This window comes from Xenopus tropicalis, chromosome 3, assembly GCF_000004195.4.
Source record: "Xenopus tropicalis strain Nigerian chromosome 3, UCB_Xtro_10.0, whole genome shotgun sequence".
NCBI classification, from domain to species: Eukaryota; Metazoa; Chordata; class Amphibia; order Anura; family Pipidae; genus Xenopus; species Xenopus tropicalis.
In genome coordinates this window covers 135,815,435-135,834,558 of record NC_030679.2, presented here as the reverse complement: position 1 = coordinate 135,834,558, position 19,124 = coordinate 135,815,435, and the positions used below count along the sequence as shown (strand labels likewise).

General features: G+C 40.4%; 1 protein-coding gene across 1 annotated transcript in view; it reads left to right on the top strand.

The window, feature by feature from the left end:
* Nucleotides 1-18,757, top strand: part of lmx1b.2 (LIM homeobox transcription factor 1, beta, gene 2) — a 34,496-nt gene extending 15,739 nt beyond the window's left edge. Inside the window, exons 4-9 of the mRNA XM_031899374.1 lie at nucleotides 10,191-10,423; nucleotides 12,349-12,503; nucleotides 13,263-13,340; nucleotides 15,126-15,243; nucleotides 17,051-17,200; nucleotides 17,717-18,757. Of these exons, the coding sequence (XP_031755234.1) occupies nucleotides 10,191-10,423; nucleotides 12,349-12,503; nucleotides 13,263-13,340; nucleotides 15,126-15,243; nucleotides 17,051-17,200; nucleotides 17,717-17,868 (886 nt within the window). The 3' untranslated portion in view covers nucleotides 17,869-18,757. The remainder of the gene's footprint in view (nucleotides 1-10,190; nucleotides 10,424-12,348; nucleotides 12,504-13,262; nucleotides 13,341-15,125; nucleotides 15,244-17,050; nucleotides 17,201-17,716) is intronic.
* The last annotated feature ends 367 nt before the right edge of the window (nucleotides 18,758-19,124 follow it).

Genomic DNA, 19,124 nt, shown 5'->3' with positions numbered 1-19,124 from the left:
ATTTTTTATCTGGACTCTGGACCAAAATAAAACTATTCATGCACTTATTTGAACTGCAAAATGCTTGTTCTTATTTCATTGTATCTGAAAGTAGCCTAAAAGGTATTTCTGTTTACAATCATGCAAGTAGTTATATATACAATAATATGACATTGTGGCTGCACAGGTGGGCATGGGGGGTGCACTTGCCTTGAATTAGATTATTATACCAAAAAAATCATATTATTTTCATCCATCAAATTTACTCCACAAAACCCATCCTAGAATTTCTAGCTATCTTGGTATAGCCTGAGAAGTAATTTAGAATGGATAGCATTGGTGGATTTAAATGGAGGCTTGGGGAAGATCCCCAATAAACAACCCCCTCCTTCAGCCCTTGTTGTGACTGTTTTGACATTACTCAGTGGGATTACTGTCCCTTTAAGATCATTATTATAGCACCCACCTGTGTAGAGTTTTCATTTATGAGACTGATATTTACTTAGTAACTAGGGATGCACCAAATCCACTTTTTCGGATTCGGCCGAACCCCCGAACCCCCGAACCCTTCCTAAATGATCCGAATCTGAATGCTAATTAGCATATGCGTGACAAAAAGTCATTTGATTTTTAAGATTTGGATTCGGTTCGGCCAGGAACATGGATTCAGGTGAATGCGAATCCTGCTGAAAAAGGCCAAATCTTGGCCAAATTCCAAACCGAATCCTGGATTCGGTACATCCCTAAAGGTGCCCATACACAGGCTGACTATAGCTGCCGATATGGGTCCCTTGGACCGATTCGGCAGCTAATCGGCCCGTGTATGGGCAGAACAGAGCGGCCTGGCCGACCGATATCTGGCCTGAAATTGGCCAGATATCGATCAGGCAGGTTAGAAAATCCGGTCGGATCGGGGACTGCATTGGCTCGTTGATGCGGTCCCCGAACCGACTGCCCCATTGCCACAAATGTAATCCGATCGTTTGGCCCCAGGGCCAAGCGAGCGGATCTTATAGTGTATGGGGACCTTTATAGTAACACATAGTAATTTAGGTTCAAAAAGACACATTTATCAAGTTCAGAAAAATTTGTTGCATGTCAAAAAATTTAGTTGCAAGTCCAATTGGGTGCGGGTGCGTAAAAAAAGGGCGTGGTCACGTAAAAAAAAGTGCGGGGGACAACAAAAACCCCACGGCGACCAAAAAAGACATGGGCGAGAAAAAAAATCATGCGACATATGCATTTCTCGAATTTTTCGCCATTTCGCATATTTTCTTGCCGTTTTGCGAATTTTATGGCGAAGTGAAACTGGCCAGATTCGCTCATCACTAGAGACGTTTATCAAATAAGTGAGTACTAGTGTCTCTGATCCTCATCCAATGCAACTGCAAACCATTTTTGTGAATTGTTTATATGTACATGCACAAGAACTTGCTTGCCCAACGCATAACACTCTGCACGTAGGGCTCAGTACAGAGAGCAGGGCCACATGCAGCACAGCCCTGTCCTTACCGCTTAGAGCAGGACAGGGCCCTGATAGGGACTGTGTGTACTGGCGCTGTGTGTACTGGCATTGTGTGTACTGGCGCTGTGTGTACTGGCGCTGTGTGTACTGGCGCTGTGTGTACTGGCGCTGTGTGTACTGGCGCTGTGTGTACTAGCGCTCCCTACCTTGCGTATCTGGATGACGTACAAGATAAGGGTGCATAAGGGGACATCTACGCTCCTCCCCATCTGCCTTTTTTGGATCCTGCACTAACTAATGCACTCAGCACTGGATCTAATACCCATGCCGCAAGTCTTTGCGCTGCGAAACAGAGCACCAAGGCTTGAAGCCATTTACAGAGGCAGCGTGCAAAGTGCAAAAAAATGGCTGCATTAATATAATCTTCAAAAGATTATATTAAATACCATCCCGTTTTAATAAATTAAGTATTGCATGGATCTCAACATTTAAATATTGCGTATTGCGTCGAGTTTTTTTTTTTATTCCTACCTAACGTCTTTTTTTTTTTTTTATCTCCTGCATGTTAGAAATGTAATTAAACGTTCCTCATACATGTTTAATGTCCCCCACTCCCACCGACTTTATTACATCTGTAATAAAAGACAATGGTCCCGTGGGCATCCTCCTTTGCTCCAGGCGATAGCCCCTGGCATTTTAGCAAGACGGAGCTACACAGGATATTAAGTTTCTTAGTTCTTTGCTGATATACAGAATTAAAAAAAAAAACAGAAATCCTCCTTCTAGCAATGCGTTGGGATGAGCAGAGCCGAATGGCCGAGAGAAATTAGCTGTTTGGAAAATCATTTCATCTGTAGATTTTCCTGGACTATGTTCTGTATTATTTGCCTTGGCCCTAGAAACCCCTATATATGAATGATATACAGATAGAAAATACCTACTGTATATCTAATGTGCAGTCATATAGAAAACTATATCTGCCATATTCTGTATGTCATTTATATAGATTTGGCCAATCATTAACCAAAGAATGTTCAAACATCAATAACATAAAAATCCACAAATGCTGGATTATATGTCCCACATAGGAAAATGGCTCCCACTTTCAGGATAAATGAGACACATTACAGAAAGCTCAGGACCTGGGTGTTTACGTAATTTGGATCGCCATAACGTAAATCTACAAAAAATAATTTAAACATGAATTAAACCCAATAGGATTGTTTTGCTTCCAATAAGGGGTAATTATATCTTAGTTGGGATCAAGTACAGGTACTGTTTTATTATTACAGAGAAAAGGGAATCATTTAACCATGAAATAAACCCAATAGGGCTGTTCTGCCCCCAATAAGGGGTAATTATATCTTAGTTGGGATCAAGTACAGGTACTGTTTTATTATTACAGAGAAAAAGGAATCATTTAACCATGAAATAAACCCAATAGGGCTGTTCTGCCCCCAATAAGGGGTAATTATATCTTAGTTGGGATCAAGTACAGGTACTGTTTTATTATTACAGAGAAAAGGGAATCATTTAACCATTAAATAAACCCAATAGGGCTGTTCTGCCCCAATAAGGGGTAATTATATCTTAGTTGGGATCAAGTACAGGTACTGTTTTATTATTACAGAGAAAAGGGAATCATTTAACCATTAAATAAACCCAATAGGGCTGTTCTGCCCCCAATAAGGGGTAATTATATCTTAGTTGGGATCAAGTACAGGTACTGTTTTATTATTACAGAGAAAAGGGAATCATTTAACCATTAAATAAACCCAATAGGGCTGTTCTGCCCCCAATAAGGGGTAATTATATCTTAGTTGGGATCAAGTACAGGTACTGTTTTATTATTACAGAGAAAAGGGAATCATTTAACCATTAAATAAACCCAATAGGGCTGTTCTGCCCCCAATAAGGGGTAATTATATCTTAGTTGGGATCAAGTACAGGTACTGTTTTATTATTACAGAGAAAAGGGAATCAGTAAAAAAGTTTTTTGATTAAAATGGAGTCTATGGAAGATGGCCTTTCTGTAATTTGAAGCTTTCTGGATAATGGGTTTCCGGATAACAGATCCCATACCTGTACTGCCACTTTTTATGATACAATAATGTAATACTTATTTTTGGAACCCGCTTCTGCAGTGGACATAAGTCAAAATGTCAAATGTAGATACATTTCACATTATTTTTACAAACATTAATATAGGTTGAAATGTATCTCACACAGTGTTGCGCCCTATGATGTAGGTGACAAGGAGGAAGGGAGATTTCACCATCAGCACAGGAAAGGTTTCTTTACTACAAGGCCAGACAATTTGTGGGATTCCCTTGTGGAGGAGGGGCAATAAATGATCCAGTGATTGGATTCAAAATACCTTCCTAGCATTCAGAATTGGTTATAATTATTAAAGAAAATAATTGCAAATGAGTTTGAAGAACACGGTTCACTAAAGATATATTTATACATTTTCTGTTGCTGGGGAAAAAAAAGTAACACAAATGAAATAAAAGCAATTAAAATCTCATATTTATAGGATTACTGTGGTCCTTATTAAAAACCCCTTGCTATATTGGAAATGTTGTGCTTCTATAGTACGAATTAATCGCAATTATTCTATTCTTAGTCTAGATCCCACTAAATTGCCAATTTTAATACTTAAAGACGCCTTCTTGTTTTGGATGTGGTGCCTCGCTCATCCTTGTATTTCCCAGAGGGAGAGACTTTTATTAGCATCCGGCAGCAATAAGAATCCCGGCAAAGCATTCTGGGAAATTTTAATAAAGAAGACAAGGCTGTGAAATGCAATCAAATGTCTGATCAGATTACCTGATGCCTCAGAGTCACAGATCTCATAACCATCGGAGGAGCTTTCCTTTCCGGAATGCTCAGTGACAGAGAACGGAATGGCTTGTTGCTCGCTGTAGTGTATATTAAGGCTTATACCTTCTCCTACAGGTTGTACAAGTGTCTAGTACAGAAGCTGCTGGCAATACTGTGTGCAGTATCTAAATCATAAAGATCTGTATGTCTGTATGTTTATCTATCTATCTATCTACGTGTATCTATCTATCTTATTTTACAGTATAGTATTTATCTTTCTGTTCATTATCTATCTTTATCTACTGTATATCTGTATGTACAGTATCTGCCTTGCTGTCTATTATCTATCTATCTATCTATCTATCTATCTATCTATCTATTAATCTATCTATGAATCTATCTATCTATTTATCTACCTATCTATCTATCTATCTATCCTCTATCTATCTATCTATCATCTATCCATCTATCTATTTATCTACCTATCTATCTATCTATCTATCTATCTATCTATCTATCTATCTATCAATCTATCTATCATCTATCCTCTATCTATCTATCTATCTGTCTATTTATCTATCATCTATCTCTACAGTATCTATCTGTATGTACAGTATCTACTGTATCTTTCTGTCTATAATCTATCTATCTATCTATCTATCTATCTATCTATCTATCTATCTATCTATCTATCTATCTATCATCTATCATCTCTACAGTATCTATCTATCTATCTATCTATCTATCTATCTATCATCTACAGTATCTATCTATCTATCTATCTATCTATCTATCTATCTATCTATCTATCTATCTATCTATCAATCATCTACAGTATCTATCTATCTATCTAGCTTTCTATCTACAGTATCTATCTATCTATCTATCTATCTCTACAGTATCTATCTGTATGTACAGTATCTATCTTTCTATCTATCTATCTATCTATCTATCTATCTATCTATCTATCATCTATCTCTACAGTATCTATCTGTATGTACAGTATCTATCTTTCTGTCTATAATCTATCTATCTATCTATCTATCTATCTATCTATCTATCTATCTATCTATCTATCTCTACAGTATCTATCTGTATGTACAGTATCTATCTTTCTGTCTATAATCTATCTATCTATCTGTCTATCATCTATCTATCTATCTATCTATCTATCTATCTATCTATCTATCTATCTATCACCATCATCTATCTAATGCCTGCAGACCTGCTCCTCTGGCTCTTAAGTCATTTCATTGTGTTCATATATTATTTTCAACTACCAAGGTTTTTAGTGATATCGAAAAGTTAGTTAGATAGACTGACAAAAAGAGAGATAGAGAGATTAAAGATAGATATGTAGATTTAAAGAAAGATAGTCATGAATAGACAGATAGATAAAGATGGTTATAAAGATGGAATATATTTATTTGGTAGACAGAGAAAGACAGACCGACAGACAGACAGACAGACAGACAGACAGAGATATAGATAGATGATAGATAGACAGATGGGCTGTTTTATCATAGAACCACCATTTACTGATAATTACTGTAAATGTTTGTTTGACCCCTCGTGATTTTAACCCACATTTCAGCATCACTTTCCTAAAATTCCAGTGTAATAGCATGTTTAAAAATAAATTGCAGTGTTACTTGCGCGCATTATCTAAATGTAAATACAAAGTAACCCTGGTAAGGGGCATATATTGTGCCAACAGTTTCTTTTAGTCAGTTTTAGAGTGAAGGGAATCACTTTTAGTGATGTAGCGAACATCGCCGAAAATGTTCGCGAACCCGTTCGCGGACTTTCGCCAAAACTCGCGAATATTCGTGAACTTTGCGAACCCCATAGACTTCAATGGGAAGGAGAACTTTAAATTCTAGAAAAGCCATTTCTGCCCAGAAAACTGATTTTAAAGTTGTTTAAAGGGTGCCACGACCTGGACAGTGGCATGCAGGAGGGGGATCAAGGGCAAAAACTTCTCTGAAAAATACTTTGTAAAAAAACGCCGAAAAAAAAACGCCAAAAAAAAAAAACGCAAGCTATTCCTATGTATATGCATAGGAGATAAAACGAAGCGAAAAAACGCGGCGGGAAAACCAAGGCGAAAAAACGCGGCACCAACAAAAAAAAGCGGCGAACCCAAAGTGGCGAACATCGGCAAAAGTCCGCGAATTTGCGCGAACGCGAACACCCGATGTTTGCGCGAATTAGTTCGCCGGCGAACAGTTCGCTACATCTCTAATCACTTTTAGCTCACTGTCACATGGCATTAAAACGCAATTCCCTACGTGCTGGTTGGCTGTGTCTATAGGTGCACATTAAGGGCCAAGGCACGCGGCGAGGTGAGTCGCCCACTTTTAAATCTCAGCTGTTTGGGTTGTGATTGGCTGTTGGTAGTCCCTATGGGGGCTGGCAGCCTACACCTGGCTTGGTTTGGCACTACACCCGGTTTTCATGCAACTAAAGCTTGCCTCTAAGAAAGACAGATGAGATAGATATTGTATAAATAGATAACAGACAGATAGATAGGTAAGCTTTTGCGAGTCCCAACTTTGATGAGAAACTATGGGAAAATGGGTGAAAACAGTGGGAATACTATTGCGTGACAGGCAGCGCCAGATTTCTAAATGACGCGCCCCGAGGCCTTCCCCATTCGGAGCCGCCCTACCTCCCCCCCCCCGCTGCCGTGCTAACGCGCATGCGCCAAAGTTAAAAATCCCATATGGAGCAGTGAGGAGAGGTCACCATTGCTCCGTATGGGAGCAAAATTTTAAAATTTGCGTGCGGCGGGGCGGCATGCCGCCCCTATGTTTATGCCGCCCTAGGCCCGGGCCTTTGTGGCCTCGCCACAAATCCGGGCCTGGTGACAGGTAATTAGGTAAATCCCCAAAAAATAGTGGGGTTGACAGCTCTGGATATACAACCATGAGTTATTTTGAATCTAATTAGTAATTAATTAATTAGATAAAGGGAGGGAACAGTGACAGATGGATGGGTGGGGATGATCAGACAAAAATACAGAGAACAATAAACAAATATAGGGAAACTAGATCACCTGAGAGATATATGAATATTAAGTAATGTGGAATAATTTTCTGTAGAAAATAAAAATAAGGCACATAGAGTATGTAGGAATAAGTAGTGCAGATATATATATATAAACAGAAAGGTAGGTAGACAGGTAAGCAGGTACAGGTAAGCAGGAAGAAGAGATGTAAATAAAGATAAATAGAGCGAGCTGTACGCGTGGGGCACACAAACAGTAAAAGATATTGCTGTCACATCCCTGTTAGTGTTTAATCCTGCAATAATTTCATTTCACTCTCCTGTTGATACAGGGTTACACAGCAGAGATTTATTATCCGCTGGCTCTGGTAAGCCAGACATTATTACCTCGCCTTAACTGGATTCCAGCTATATTAAAAAAGAGGCGATTCAGGAGTTCCTGACGCTAGAACCGTTACAAAAGGCCTTATGGCGTAATGCAGGCTGACACGGTGTTTATTAGCTGGGAGCAGCCTGTGCTTTCTAATTACAGCCGGGCAGGCCAGATATGCATCGGAGGCATGGGGGGGGGGGGGTAGAACCATCATCTTCCATTAACCTGTTATTGTCCACAGCACTATTGAGAGTAAAGGTTTGGAGACTCTTTTATGGGAGCTGATTTAGCAATGGTTGCATTTCTTTTCCCGCGATTCTTATTTTTTTGCGCTAACGATCATGATTGATTTTTCTATTTTCAAGTATTTGTGGGTTTTTTGTAATTTTTTGGGAGAGCTATTTGCTGTACAAGGTACACGTTTTTGCATCTGTGTTTTTTTATTATTGGATTTTTTAATAAATAAGTAGTGATGAACGAATCTGTCCCGTTTCACTTCGCCATAAAATTCGCCAAAACTGCAAGAAAATTCGAGAAACGGCGAAAAATTCGCAAAAGGCATTTGTCGTGTGTCTTTTTTGTCGTCTGTGTATAATTTTTTGTCGCCCACGTTTTTTGACACGGCCGCACCCTTTTTTTTTAACACAACCGCGCCCAATTTGACGTGCAACAAAAAGATTAGGCGCAGCAAATTTTTTCGCGGTGAATTTTCACAGAAGTTTCGCAAAACAATATGCCAATGGCGAAATGCAGAAATTCGTTGCGAATCCATGCCTGGCGAAAAAATTCGCTCATCACTATAAATAAGGAAACATCTAAAATTACACAAAAACGAATTTTGATAAATCCTATTAGAGAATACAGGCAGTTCTCCGAAACTCCTCCCACAGTTCATTTGAGTTGTACCTTTCTATTGGTCTAATGGAAATACTGAAAAGCGATAAGTGGAACTGTTTCATTTTGCTGAAAAAGCTAGGAAACTGTGGAAAAAGTTGCAAAATGCCTTAGAGTCAATGGGGAGTGTTTTTATAGTAAAACAAAATAAATTCTAATGATGATGTTGATGTTACATTTACATTGCGCGACTCCCGAGATCACATGACCAGAAATAATGCAGCTCTAACTGTAACAGGAAGTAGTGTGGGAGCAAAAGACAGAACACTGCCCATTCATTGGCTGATGGGGCCTAGCATGTATGTGTGCCTTGGCTTGTTTGTGTGCACTGTGACTCCTATGATCCCAGGGGGCGGCCCTTAGTACTTAAAATGGCAATTATCATTATATTATTTAGGATTACCCAATGGCACATACTACTAGAAAATAATATTGTTTTGAAAATGGTTTATTTAGATGAAGCAGGGTTTTACACATGGGCTGTTTTATGGAATATATTTTTATAGAGACCTACATTGTCCGGGGTATAGTTTTCCTTTAAAGATAGCTATAGTTTGACCACAAGCATAGTTGCAGCCATGGGAAAAAGGGGGCAGTAAATGGGTGAACTGAGGCCATTTTTCTACTTTCAAAGCCGCTCCTTCCATTTATTGAGCATAGATTAGCTTTAGCTCTAGAGTTCATGCAATGTAAAGCATCAATAGCAGAGCTGTCAACCTAGAGAATTACTAAATGGGGCAATAGTGCAGCGCTCACAACATTTTTTGGAGATATCTAAAGTTATTTCACATACGTCATGACTGTGTCCGAATGTGCAAAATTGCCGCTGAAGCCGAAAATTTACCTGGAATTTACAGCGGGACTTCAGGAGATTTTGGAAATATAGAGAGAATGCTGTGGGGATGGGAGACGGGGGCTACCAAAATCAAGTAACTCCTGAAAAAATAGGGGGTTGATATTAAGTTTGGCACCTTTTAGTGGGCGTAACCCTGGGAGGGGGGTGGGGCCATTCATTACGGGGACGTACTGGTTCCATCTAGGCCAGTGATCCCCAACCAGTGGCTCGGGGGCAACATGTTGCTCCCCAACCCCTTGGATGTTGCTCTCAGTGCCCCCAAACCAGGGAGTTATTTTTGAATTCCTGACTTGGGGGCAAGTTTTGGTTGAATAAAAACAAGATTTCCTACCAAATAAAGCCCCTGTAAGCTGATAGGGTGCATAGAGGCCCCTAATAGCCAATCACAGCCCTTATTTGGCTCCTCCATGAACTTTTATGGTGCTTGTGTTGCTCCCCAAGTCTTTTTATAGTTGACTGTGGATCACGAGTAAGAAAGGTTGGGGATTCCTGATGTAGGGAGTGGACCGGTGAAATAACAGGGCGGGGCTTTGATGTGGTAATCGACACTTGCCCGATTGCCTCGTCAATTTTGGAAAGTTTGAAAACCATGCTATCCAGGTCAAAACCAGACAGGTGACAACCCTAGTTGACAGCTCTGCAATAGACATCATTGCTGAACTGTAGGTAAATACCTTGGCAAACTGAGTCCAAAATGGCACTTTAAAATGCACGGTGTTCGAATCAGGGGCTAGGAACCTTTTTGCAGAAATTCCGCTTTGGATCAATGAAATGGCCTTGTTCCTTTCCAGGCTTTTCGCTACAAAGTGTAACAGCTGTCTAAAAACAGTGCTGCCATCGGAGCTCATCATGCGTGTCCTCAGCAACGTGTACCACGTGGCCTGCTTCTTCTGCTGTGAGTGCGAGAGGAGGCTGGAGCGGGGAGATGAGTTTGTGCTGAAGGAGGGGCAGTTGCTGTGCCGCAGCGACTACGAGCGGGAAAAGGAAATGCTCAGCGCATTAAGTCTGACACCTTCTGGATCAGGTTGGTGATTTTTTAATGATAACGTTGCGCTGCTACTTGACCCACAGGTTATTTACTGGGTAGCTAAAACCCACAATACAGGTATGGAATCCCTTATCCGGAAGCCTGTTATCCAGAAAGTTCAGACTTACGGAAAGGCAATCTCCCATAGACTCTATTATAAGCAAATAATTCTAATTATTAAAAATGATTTCCTTTTTCTCTGTAATTATAAAACAGTACCTTGTACTTGATCCCAACTAAGATATAATTACCCCTTATTGGGGGCAGAACAGCCCTATTGGGTTTATTTAATGGTTAAATGATTCCCTTTTCTCTGTAATAATAAAACAGTACCTGTACTTGATCCCAACTAAGATATAATTACCCCTTATTGGGGGCAGAACAGTCCTATTGGGTTTATTTAATGGTTAAATGATTCCCTTTTCTCTGTAATAATAAAACAGTACCTGTACTTGATCCCAACTAAGATATAATTACCCCTTATTGGGGGCAGAACAGCCCTATTGGGTTTATTTAATGGTTAAATGATTCCCTTTTCTCTGTAATAATAAAACAGTACCTGTACTTGATCCCAACTAAGATATAATTACCCCTTATTGGGGCAGAACAGCCCTATTGGGTTTATTTAATGGTTAAATGATTCCCTTTTCTCTGTAATAATAAAACAGTACCTGTACTTGATCCCAACTAAGATATAATTACCCCTTATTGGGGCAGAACAGCCCTATTGGGTTTATTTAATGGTTAAATGATTCCCTTTTCTCTGTAATAATAAAACAGTACCTGTACTTGATCCCAACTAAGATATAATTACCCCTTATTGGGGGCAGAACAGCCCTATTGGGTTTATTCAATATTTAAATGATTTTTAGTAGACTTAAGTTATGGAGATCCAAATTACGGAAAGATCCCTTACCTGGAAAACCCCAGGTCCCGAGCATTCTGGATAACAGGTCCCATACCTGTACTGCTTCTGCAAGTCTTAAATAAACTTCAAAGTGATGTTATTTGGGGGTTCTAGCTCCATGTCATAAGGGAGATAATCCAGTCTTGCTTTTTAGGACTGAATTCCTCTTCATACTAAATCATTACATGAAATAAGGTCTTAAAATTGCTTGGAGAGGATCATGATCTCCCTCATGACATGGGGTTGATTGACAGCTCTGTGGTACCAATAGGCCATACTTATTTTGGGCATTAGGGGGTGTGTTTATTAACACTGGAGACAAACATCACTGGTAATGGTGTCCATAGCAACCAATCAGCAAATAGATTGGAACGGTCACCTACAGGCTAGAAAACAAAAGCAAAGATCTCATTGATTGGTCGTTTGTCTCCCTTGTTAATAAATACACCCCTACTTGTCTTCATGGGCTTGCCTTGTCACAACAGACACAATAACAGCTGCAAAATGTATAACTAGTGATGAGCGAATCTGTTCCATTTCGCTTCGCCGAAAAATTACCGAATCTTTCAAAAGATCCGCGAAACGGTGAAAAATTCGCGAAACGGCAAAAATGTTGTGCGGCAAAAAAAATTGTTGTCCGCGACTATTATTTTGTCACCCGCGGCTATTATTTCATTGCGCGACTTTTCTTTTTTGACGCCGGCGACAATTTTTGGACGTGCGGCGAATTTTTCCGTGGCGAATTTTTTCATCCGTTTCGTGAAACAATCCACCAATGGCGAAACTCGGAAATTCGCCGCAAATCCATGCCTGGCGAAACATTTCGCCCATCACTATGTATAACCCATTGCAGCCAATAATCAGGGAGCAGTTACTGGGCTGCTGTTTGATTGGTTGCTATGAGTAACTGAGAACAAAATTACGCCATTATGTCTGTACCTTTTTCTACAACTTCCAAGAAGTAACAAAAACAAAAATTCATTGCACATTTCTATTATACAATTTTTATCTATAGTTAAAAGCGAAGATGAGGATGGGGCTTCCCTCCAGGGTAAAAGTGATGAAGGTAAAGACCCTAAAAGATCAAAGCGGCCGAGGACCATATTAACAACTCAGCAGCGTCGGGCTTTCAAAGCATCGTTTGAAGTGTCGTCCAAGCCATGCAGGAAGGTAGCACAGACTCACCTTGTAGAGTTCCTTGTGTCATTCAAATAAAACATCTCTAAACCCCCTGTACCTGTTTATTATCTAATCAGTTTCCCTGTGATCGCTCTATACTCTATAAACTATAGTAACGATGTTAAAGGAGACATAAATGGAAAAATCTTGTAGGCAATTATGAATAATATCCGGTGCTGGTTTCCCTTTGGGCTAAACATTAACCCTATCTGTAACAATGGCCCCTTTATTGGAGCTCCCTATAGATCCTCTCACTTCTCCGTCCGAGTTTGAAATGAAGGGTGGGCGTGTCCTAACGGTCCCTGCCAGAAGCACAGTAGGAGGGGGAGAGCCAATCACAGCCCTGCACTCACACAAGCACAGACAGGCTTCAGTTCCCTATCAGGTCAGCCTAGCTGCTGATTCCTATCCTACAGTGCAGTGTGCTGAGTTCCGCCGGCCCCCCTGCACACCCAGAGAATTCAGCCAGCAGGAAGTGGAACAGATGGGCGGGGCTAGTGGGGTTTTGGGAGAATTTCTCAATAAATCAGTCCAAAACACAACTTTTTTAAGCACAATCCTTCTATATTCTCCAGCTCTGGTATCAAAGTTCCTTCTGCATTCAGCTCTGACCAGTGGCCACAGACAGGCCACTTTAATCTCCTTGTACCAAGTGATATGATTCTCTGAACAATCAAAGATTCCTTGACCGTTTCAGTTCCAGCTTGTTGACCGCTGCTATCGCTTTAACACGTTTTCTTTCTCCTGAAGGTGAGGGAGACACTGGCAGCAGAAACCGGTCTGACTGTCCGAGTCGTCCAAGTTTGGTTTCAGAACCAAAGAGCCAAGGTACGAAGCAAAAACTAAAGTGTAATTTGTCAAAATCTCTGCACAATCCATTGCTTTCCCCTCAGTTGTTGTCTTTTACGTGACGCTTACACAGTGCTCGCCTTTTTGTGCTTGAGAATTATGGGTACAAGGCAGGCATTGGAAAAATACACACATAATATATGGAAGAGCATGTTATATGACATTGTATTATGTATGTATGTATGTATGTATGTATATCTTTACTTATAAAGCGCTACTTATGTACCCAGCGCTGTACAGTAGAATACATTAATATAAACAGGGTGTTAAGATAATAGATAAATACAAAGTATAACAATAAATACAAGATAAATACAGCTGCAATAAGTTAGGACACAATAAGTCCAGGACACAAGAGGATGGAGGTCCCTGCCCCGTAGAGCTTACAATCTATATGGGAGGGTAACTAACAGACACAAATAGGCAAATGTAAGTGCTGTAGGTCACAGTGGGTGACATTACAATATAAGTGCCAGTTCCCAGATCAGGTGCTGGGCGAGTGCTCCAAAAGGTAGTCTTTAAGTTTAGTTTTAAAAAGACTGGGGGAGGATTCTCTCCGGAGGAAATCAGGGAGGGCATTCCAAATGTAAGGGGTAGCAAGGCAGAAAGGGTTAAGGCGGGAAACTGCAGTTGTAGTGGGGGGCGCAACCAAACGGTTGCTCTGCGAGGAACAAAGGAGTCGGCCAGGAACGTACGGCGACACAAGGGACGAGATGTAGTGAGGGGCAGAGGAATGGAGGGTTTTGAAGGTTAAGAGAAGGAGTTTGTAAGATATTCTTTGTTTGATAGGAAGCCATGATAAGGCCTTTAGCAGGGGAAGGGCCTGAACTCTCCTGGATGAGAGGAGGAGAATTCTGGCAGCAGTGTTTAATATAGACTGTAGGGGGGAAAGATGGGAGTAAGGGAGGTTAGTAGCAGGTTGCAGTAGTCCAGTCGTGACAGGATGAGAGCATTACCACATTCTCACCTATTGTGACCATTGAACTTTATTGGTTTATTGGTATTTTGTGTCCAATTTGCAGTTACAGTTTCACAGTACCTTAAAAAACAAACAACCTCTGATGAGCTAATTTTTTCACCAGGCCAGGCATGGATTCACAGCAAAATTCCACTTGGTTTTGCAAAACTGAGGCAAAAATTTGTGATGACTGAATCTGTCCCGTAAATTTGCGAAACTTTGGAAAAATTTGGTGAAAAATTTGGGAAATGCGACTTTTTTTCACACCGCTACATTTTTTTACCCGACCATGACTTTTTTTTACAGTTTGCTCACTAGTCAGGATGGTCCTAGGAAGCCAGTGGAAGGGTAAAGGGTTCAGGTCTTGCTATATAGTTGAGAGAGCAGAGGGTTGGTTACTAGTGATGAGCCAATCTGTTCCGTTTCAAGAATGTTATGGCGAAGCGAAATGGGGGCAAGAAAAGTTGCGAAAAGGCGAAAAATTCGCGAAAACACATTCGTCGCCTGCATCTTTTTTGGTTGCCCGTGTCTTTTTTTGGTTGCCCGTGCTTTTTTGACATGGCCACGCCCATTTTGACGTGACCGCGCCCAATTTGACACGCGACGATTTTTTTTATGCGTGCCGAATTTTTCCGCAGCAAATTTTCACGTGCGTTTTGCCAATGGCGAAATGTGGAAATTCACTGTGAATCCATGCCTGGCGAAAAAATTCTAGCTCATCACTATTGGTTACTTCTGTACCCTCCACTCCCTAGAGTTCATGCTTTATGAAGCGCTTCTAGTGATGCACAACTCTCTCACTGTAGATGAAGAAGATAGCCAGGAGGCAGCAACAGCAGGACCATGAGCAGCTGGGAGCACAACGTCTGGGGTCCAGCCGTGGAAACCGGGGAAGCAGTAGGCAGAGCAATGATGATAGTGAAGGTAATATGAGCCGGCATGCCTATGAATAGTTAAATACTGATAGTCACATGGAAGCCGGATCCGTTATCCAGAAACGCATTATCCAGAAAGCTCTGAATTACGGAATGCCTGTCTTCCATAGACACTATTTTTATCAAATAATTCAGATTTTTAAAATGTATTTCCTTTTTCTCTGTAATAATAAAACAGTACCTGTACTTGATCCCAACTAAGATATAATTACCCCTTATTGGGGCAGAACAGCCCTATTGGGTTTATTTAATGGTTAAATGATTCCTTTTTCTCTGTGATAATAAAACAGTACCTGTACTTGATCCCAACTAAGATATAATTACCCCTTATTGGAGGCAGAACAGCCCTATTGGGTTTATTTAATGGTTAAATGATTCCCTTTTCTCTGTAATAATAAAACAGTACCTGTACTTGATCCCAACTAAGATATAATTACCCCTTATTGGGGCAGAACAGTCCTATTGGGTTTATTTAATGGTTAAATGATTCCCTTTTCTCTGTAATAATAAAACAGTACCTTGTACTTGATCCCAACTAAGATATAATTACCCCTTATTGGGGGCAGAACAGCCCTATTGGGTTTATTTAATGGTTAAATTATTCCCTTTTCTCTGTAATAATAAAACAGTACCTGTACTTGATCCCAACTAAGATATAATTACCCCTTATTGGGGCAGAACAGTCCTATTGGGTTTATTTAATGGTTAAATGATTCCTTTTTCTCTGTGATAATAAAACAGTACCTGTACTTGATCCCAACTAAGATATAATTACCCCTTATTGGGGCAGAACAGTCCTATTGGGTTTATTTAATGGTTAAATTATTCCCTTTTCTCTGTAATAATAAAACAGTACCTGTACTTGATCCCAACTAAGATATAATTACCCCTTATTGGGGGCAGAACAGCCCTATTGGGTTTATTTAATGGTTAAATGATTCCTTTTTCTCTGTGATAATAAAACAGTACCTGTACTTGATCCCAACTAAGATATAATTACCCCTTATTGGAGGCAGAACAGCCCTATTGGGTTTATTTAATGGTTAAATGATTCCCTTTTCTCTGTAATAATAAAACAGTACCTGTACTTGATCCCAACTAAGATATAATTACCCCTTATTGGAGGCAGAACAGCCCTATTGGGTTTATTTAATGGTTAAATGATTCCCTTTTCTCTGTAATAATAAAACAGTACCTGTACTTGATCCCAACTAAGATATAATTACCCCTTATTGGGGCAGAACAGTCCTATTGGGTTTATTTCATGGTTAAATGATTCCCTTTTCTCTGTAATAATAAAACAGTACCGTGTACTTGATCCCAACTAAGATATAATTACCCCTTATTAGGGGCAGAACAGTCCTATTGGATTTATTTAATGGTTAAATGATTCCCTTTTCTCTGTAATAATAAAACAGTACCTGTACTTGATCCCAACTAAGATATAATTACCCCTTATTGGGGGCAGAACAGCCCTATTGGGTTTATTTCATGTTTAAATGATTCCCTTTTCTCTGTAATAATAAAACAGTACCTGTACTTGATCCCAACTAAGATATAATTACCCCTTATTGGGGGCAGAACAGCCCTATTGGGTTTATTTCATGGTTAAATGATTCCCTTTTCTCTGTAATAATAAAACAGTACCTGTACTTGATCCCAACTAAGATATAATTACCCCTTATTGGGGGCAGAACAATCCTATTGGGTTTAATTAATAAAAAGAAATGTAATGGCATGTGTATGTTAGATGAGATATAGCAATATATAACCTTGTACTACATTGGGTTCACCAGATGGGGGCAGCGGAATAGAAGGTGTAATGGTGCCTTACCCCAGGATACATCAGCAGATGTTGGCGTTGGATCAAAGTAACTACAGTACAGATCTCTACAGACAAGGTCTCACTCCTCCTCAGATGCCTGGGGACCATTTGCATCCGTACGGTGAGTTCTACAAATGTGCATACACACCTTCTAACATGGAGAACCAGCAGACCAGACATATATGTATCGTTATGGAAACTGAAACTTTTAGGTTGGAGAGAACCACACAATAGAGTCCTGCAGCGGGTCGGGTACCCTGCCGGTTTGGAATAGGATTTTCGGATCCGGGCACTGATCTTGATCAGCGGGTTGCTGGTATATAGGTTGTATCCATATTCTCATCTGTTATCATATTACCCCTAATTAAAAAAAAAAAGTAAAAATTCTACCCCACCCCCACTTCTGATCATGTCACTTCCGGTTTGCAGCAATAGCACTTCCTGTTAATGGTGATCAGTGGGTCGCGGATCAGTTTGCACACAAAGCAGTTGCGGGTCGGGTAGCAGGTCAAAGCAAGTAAAAATGCAGGTTGTGGTTCCGCGCAGGACTCTACCACACAACCCGGACTAAAACTGCTCTGATACAAATGGGGAAAAACTTCATATTTTGAATCCTCTTTATTTTTCTCTTCCTTAGATGCTGAAAGTGTTTTCCACGACATGGACAGTGAGAGTCTCAGTTATCTTAGTGGATCTCTCCTGCCAGCCTCTGAGACCGGCAACATACAGTCCCGCGTGGGCCCCATCGACCGCCTTTACTCCATGCAGACCTCTTACTTTGCTTCCTGACACTTTGCATCCTGTTTAAAAACTTTCAGATGGTTCAGACAGATGCTTGAGAGGATGATGTATTTTCAGAGTAAAGTATAACAGGAGGGAAAATGGCCACTGGCATCAATACTGTACTAGATTTCCACTTGGATGTATCTGCACCAGAGTAATTACCATGCAAATAAGACATCCAACCATATCCATGTATTTCTCCTGGTATTTATAACATGGGGATTGCACCTCTCCTTTGTATCACAAACATGTTGCTCATATAGAAATTAATGTAAAGACCATCCAATGGAGCATTCAGATTTTAGGTCTCCAAGGATGCCTGTGGTTTCCATGTCTATGGCAGGTTCTCAGTATTGTATGTGATCCCATTCTGCCTAACTCCACCTATATTTATATATTGTTTTTTTTTTTACTAAACTTTATTGTGCATACATATTGTGACAGTAAGGGTAAAATACTCCAATACCATCCTGTAGCTGTTGGAGATTGATGGAACTTGTAGCTCAATGTCAGTGTAGGAAGCCTTGATATAAAGGTGCATAACAGAGAGACTTTATTGTTTCCTTTGGGATTGCCATAATGAGTCCTTGGGCCCCCTGCTCCTGCCTTGCCTCTGACCTACCCAGCCCATTTCATTATAAGCTCCTTTTTTCAGTTATCCAGGCACCCTTATTTTATAGGGCCCCTGACAAGACTCTTGTCCCCCATGACAGCAGCCAGGTCCCTCTTCAAATAACGGCTGCACTGGGGGTCCTGAAAGAATGGGAGCCTGTCCCTGCTTGGAGCCCTCTAAATCACTTCTGTTGACTTTCCCACATACTGTATGTAATAAAAGGCAGCACAAAATTTGCCCAGAAGCAGTAACCCATAGCAACCAATAAAATGTTTGCTTTTAAACAGGTGACTAGTAGAGGCTTCCTCCTGATTGGTTGCTATGGGTTACTGCTCCTGGGCAAACTTATTACATACCCCCTCAGCAACTGTAAGGTATGACTGTTGGCTGGGAGAAAATTTTTGTGGTTTCAAAAACCTCCAAAACCACGAAAATCACACAAAACCGGCCCCGTTATTGTAAAAGGGAAATGCATGAAAGCCCAAGCACATTATGAGATGTTGCTGTAATCTTCACACAATATCCCTGGGCAGCAACGAGGGCTGCTGGATATGATTGTGGGTATTCTGAGCATGGAACAAACGTGGAAGGCAAGGTACCCCTGACTTTTCAATAAAGTGGGCAGCGTGTCGCCCCTGGCCAGTATCAA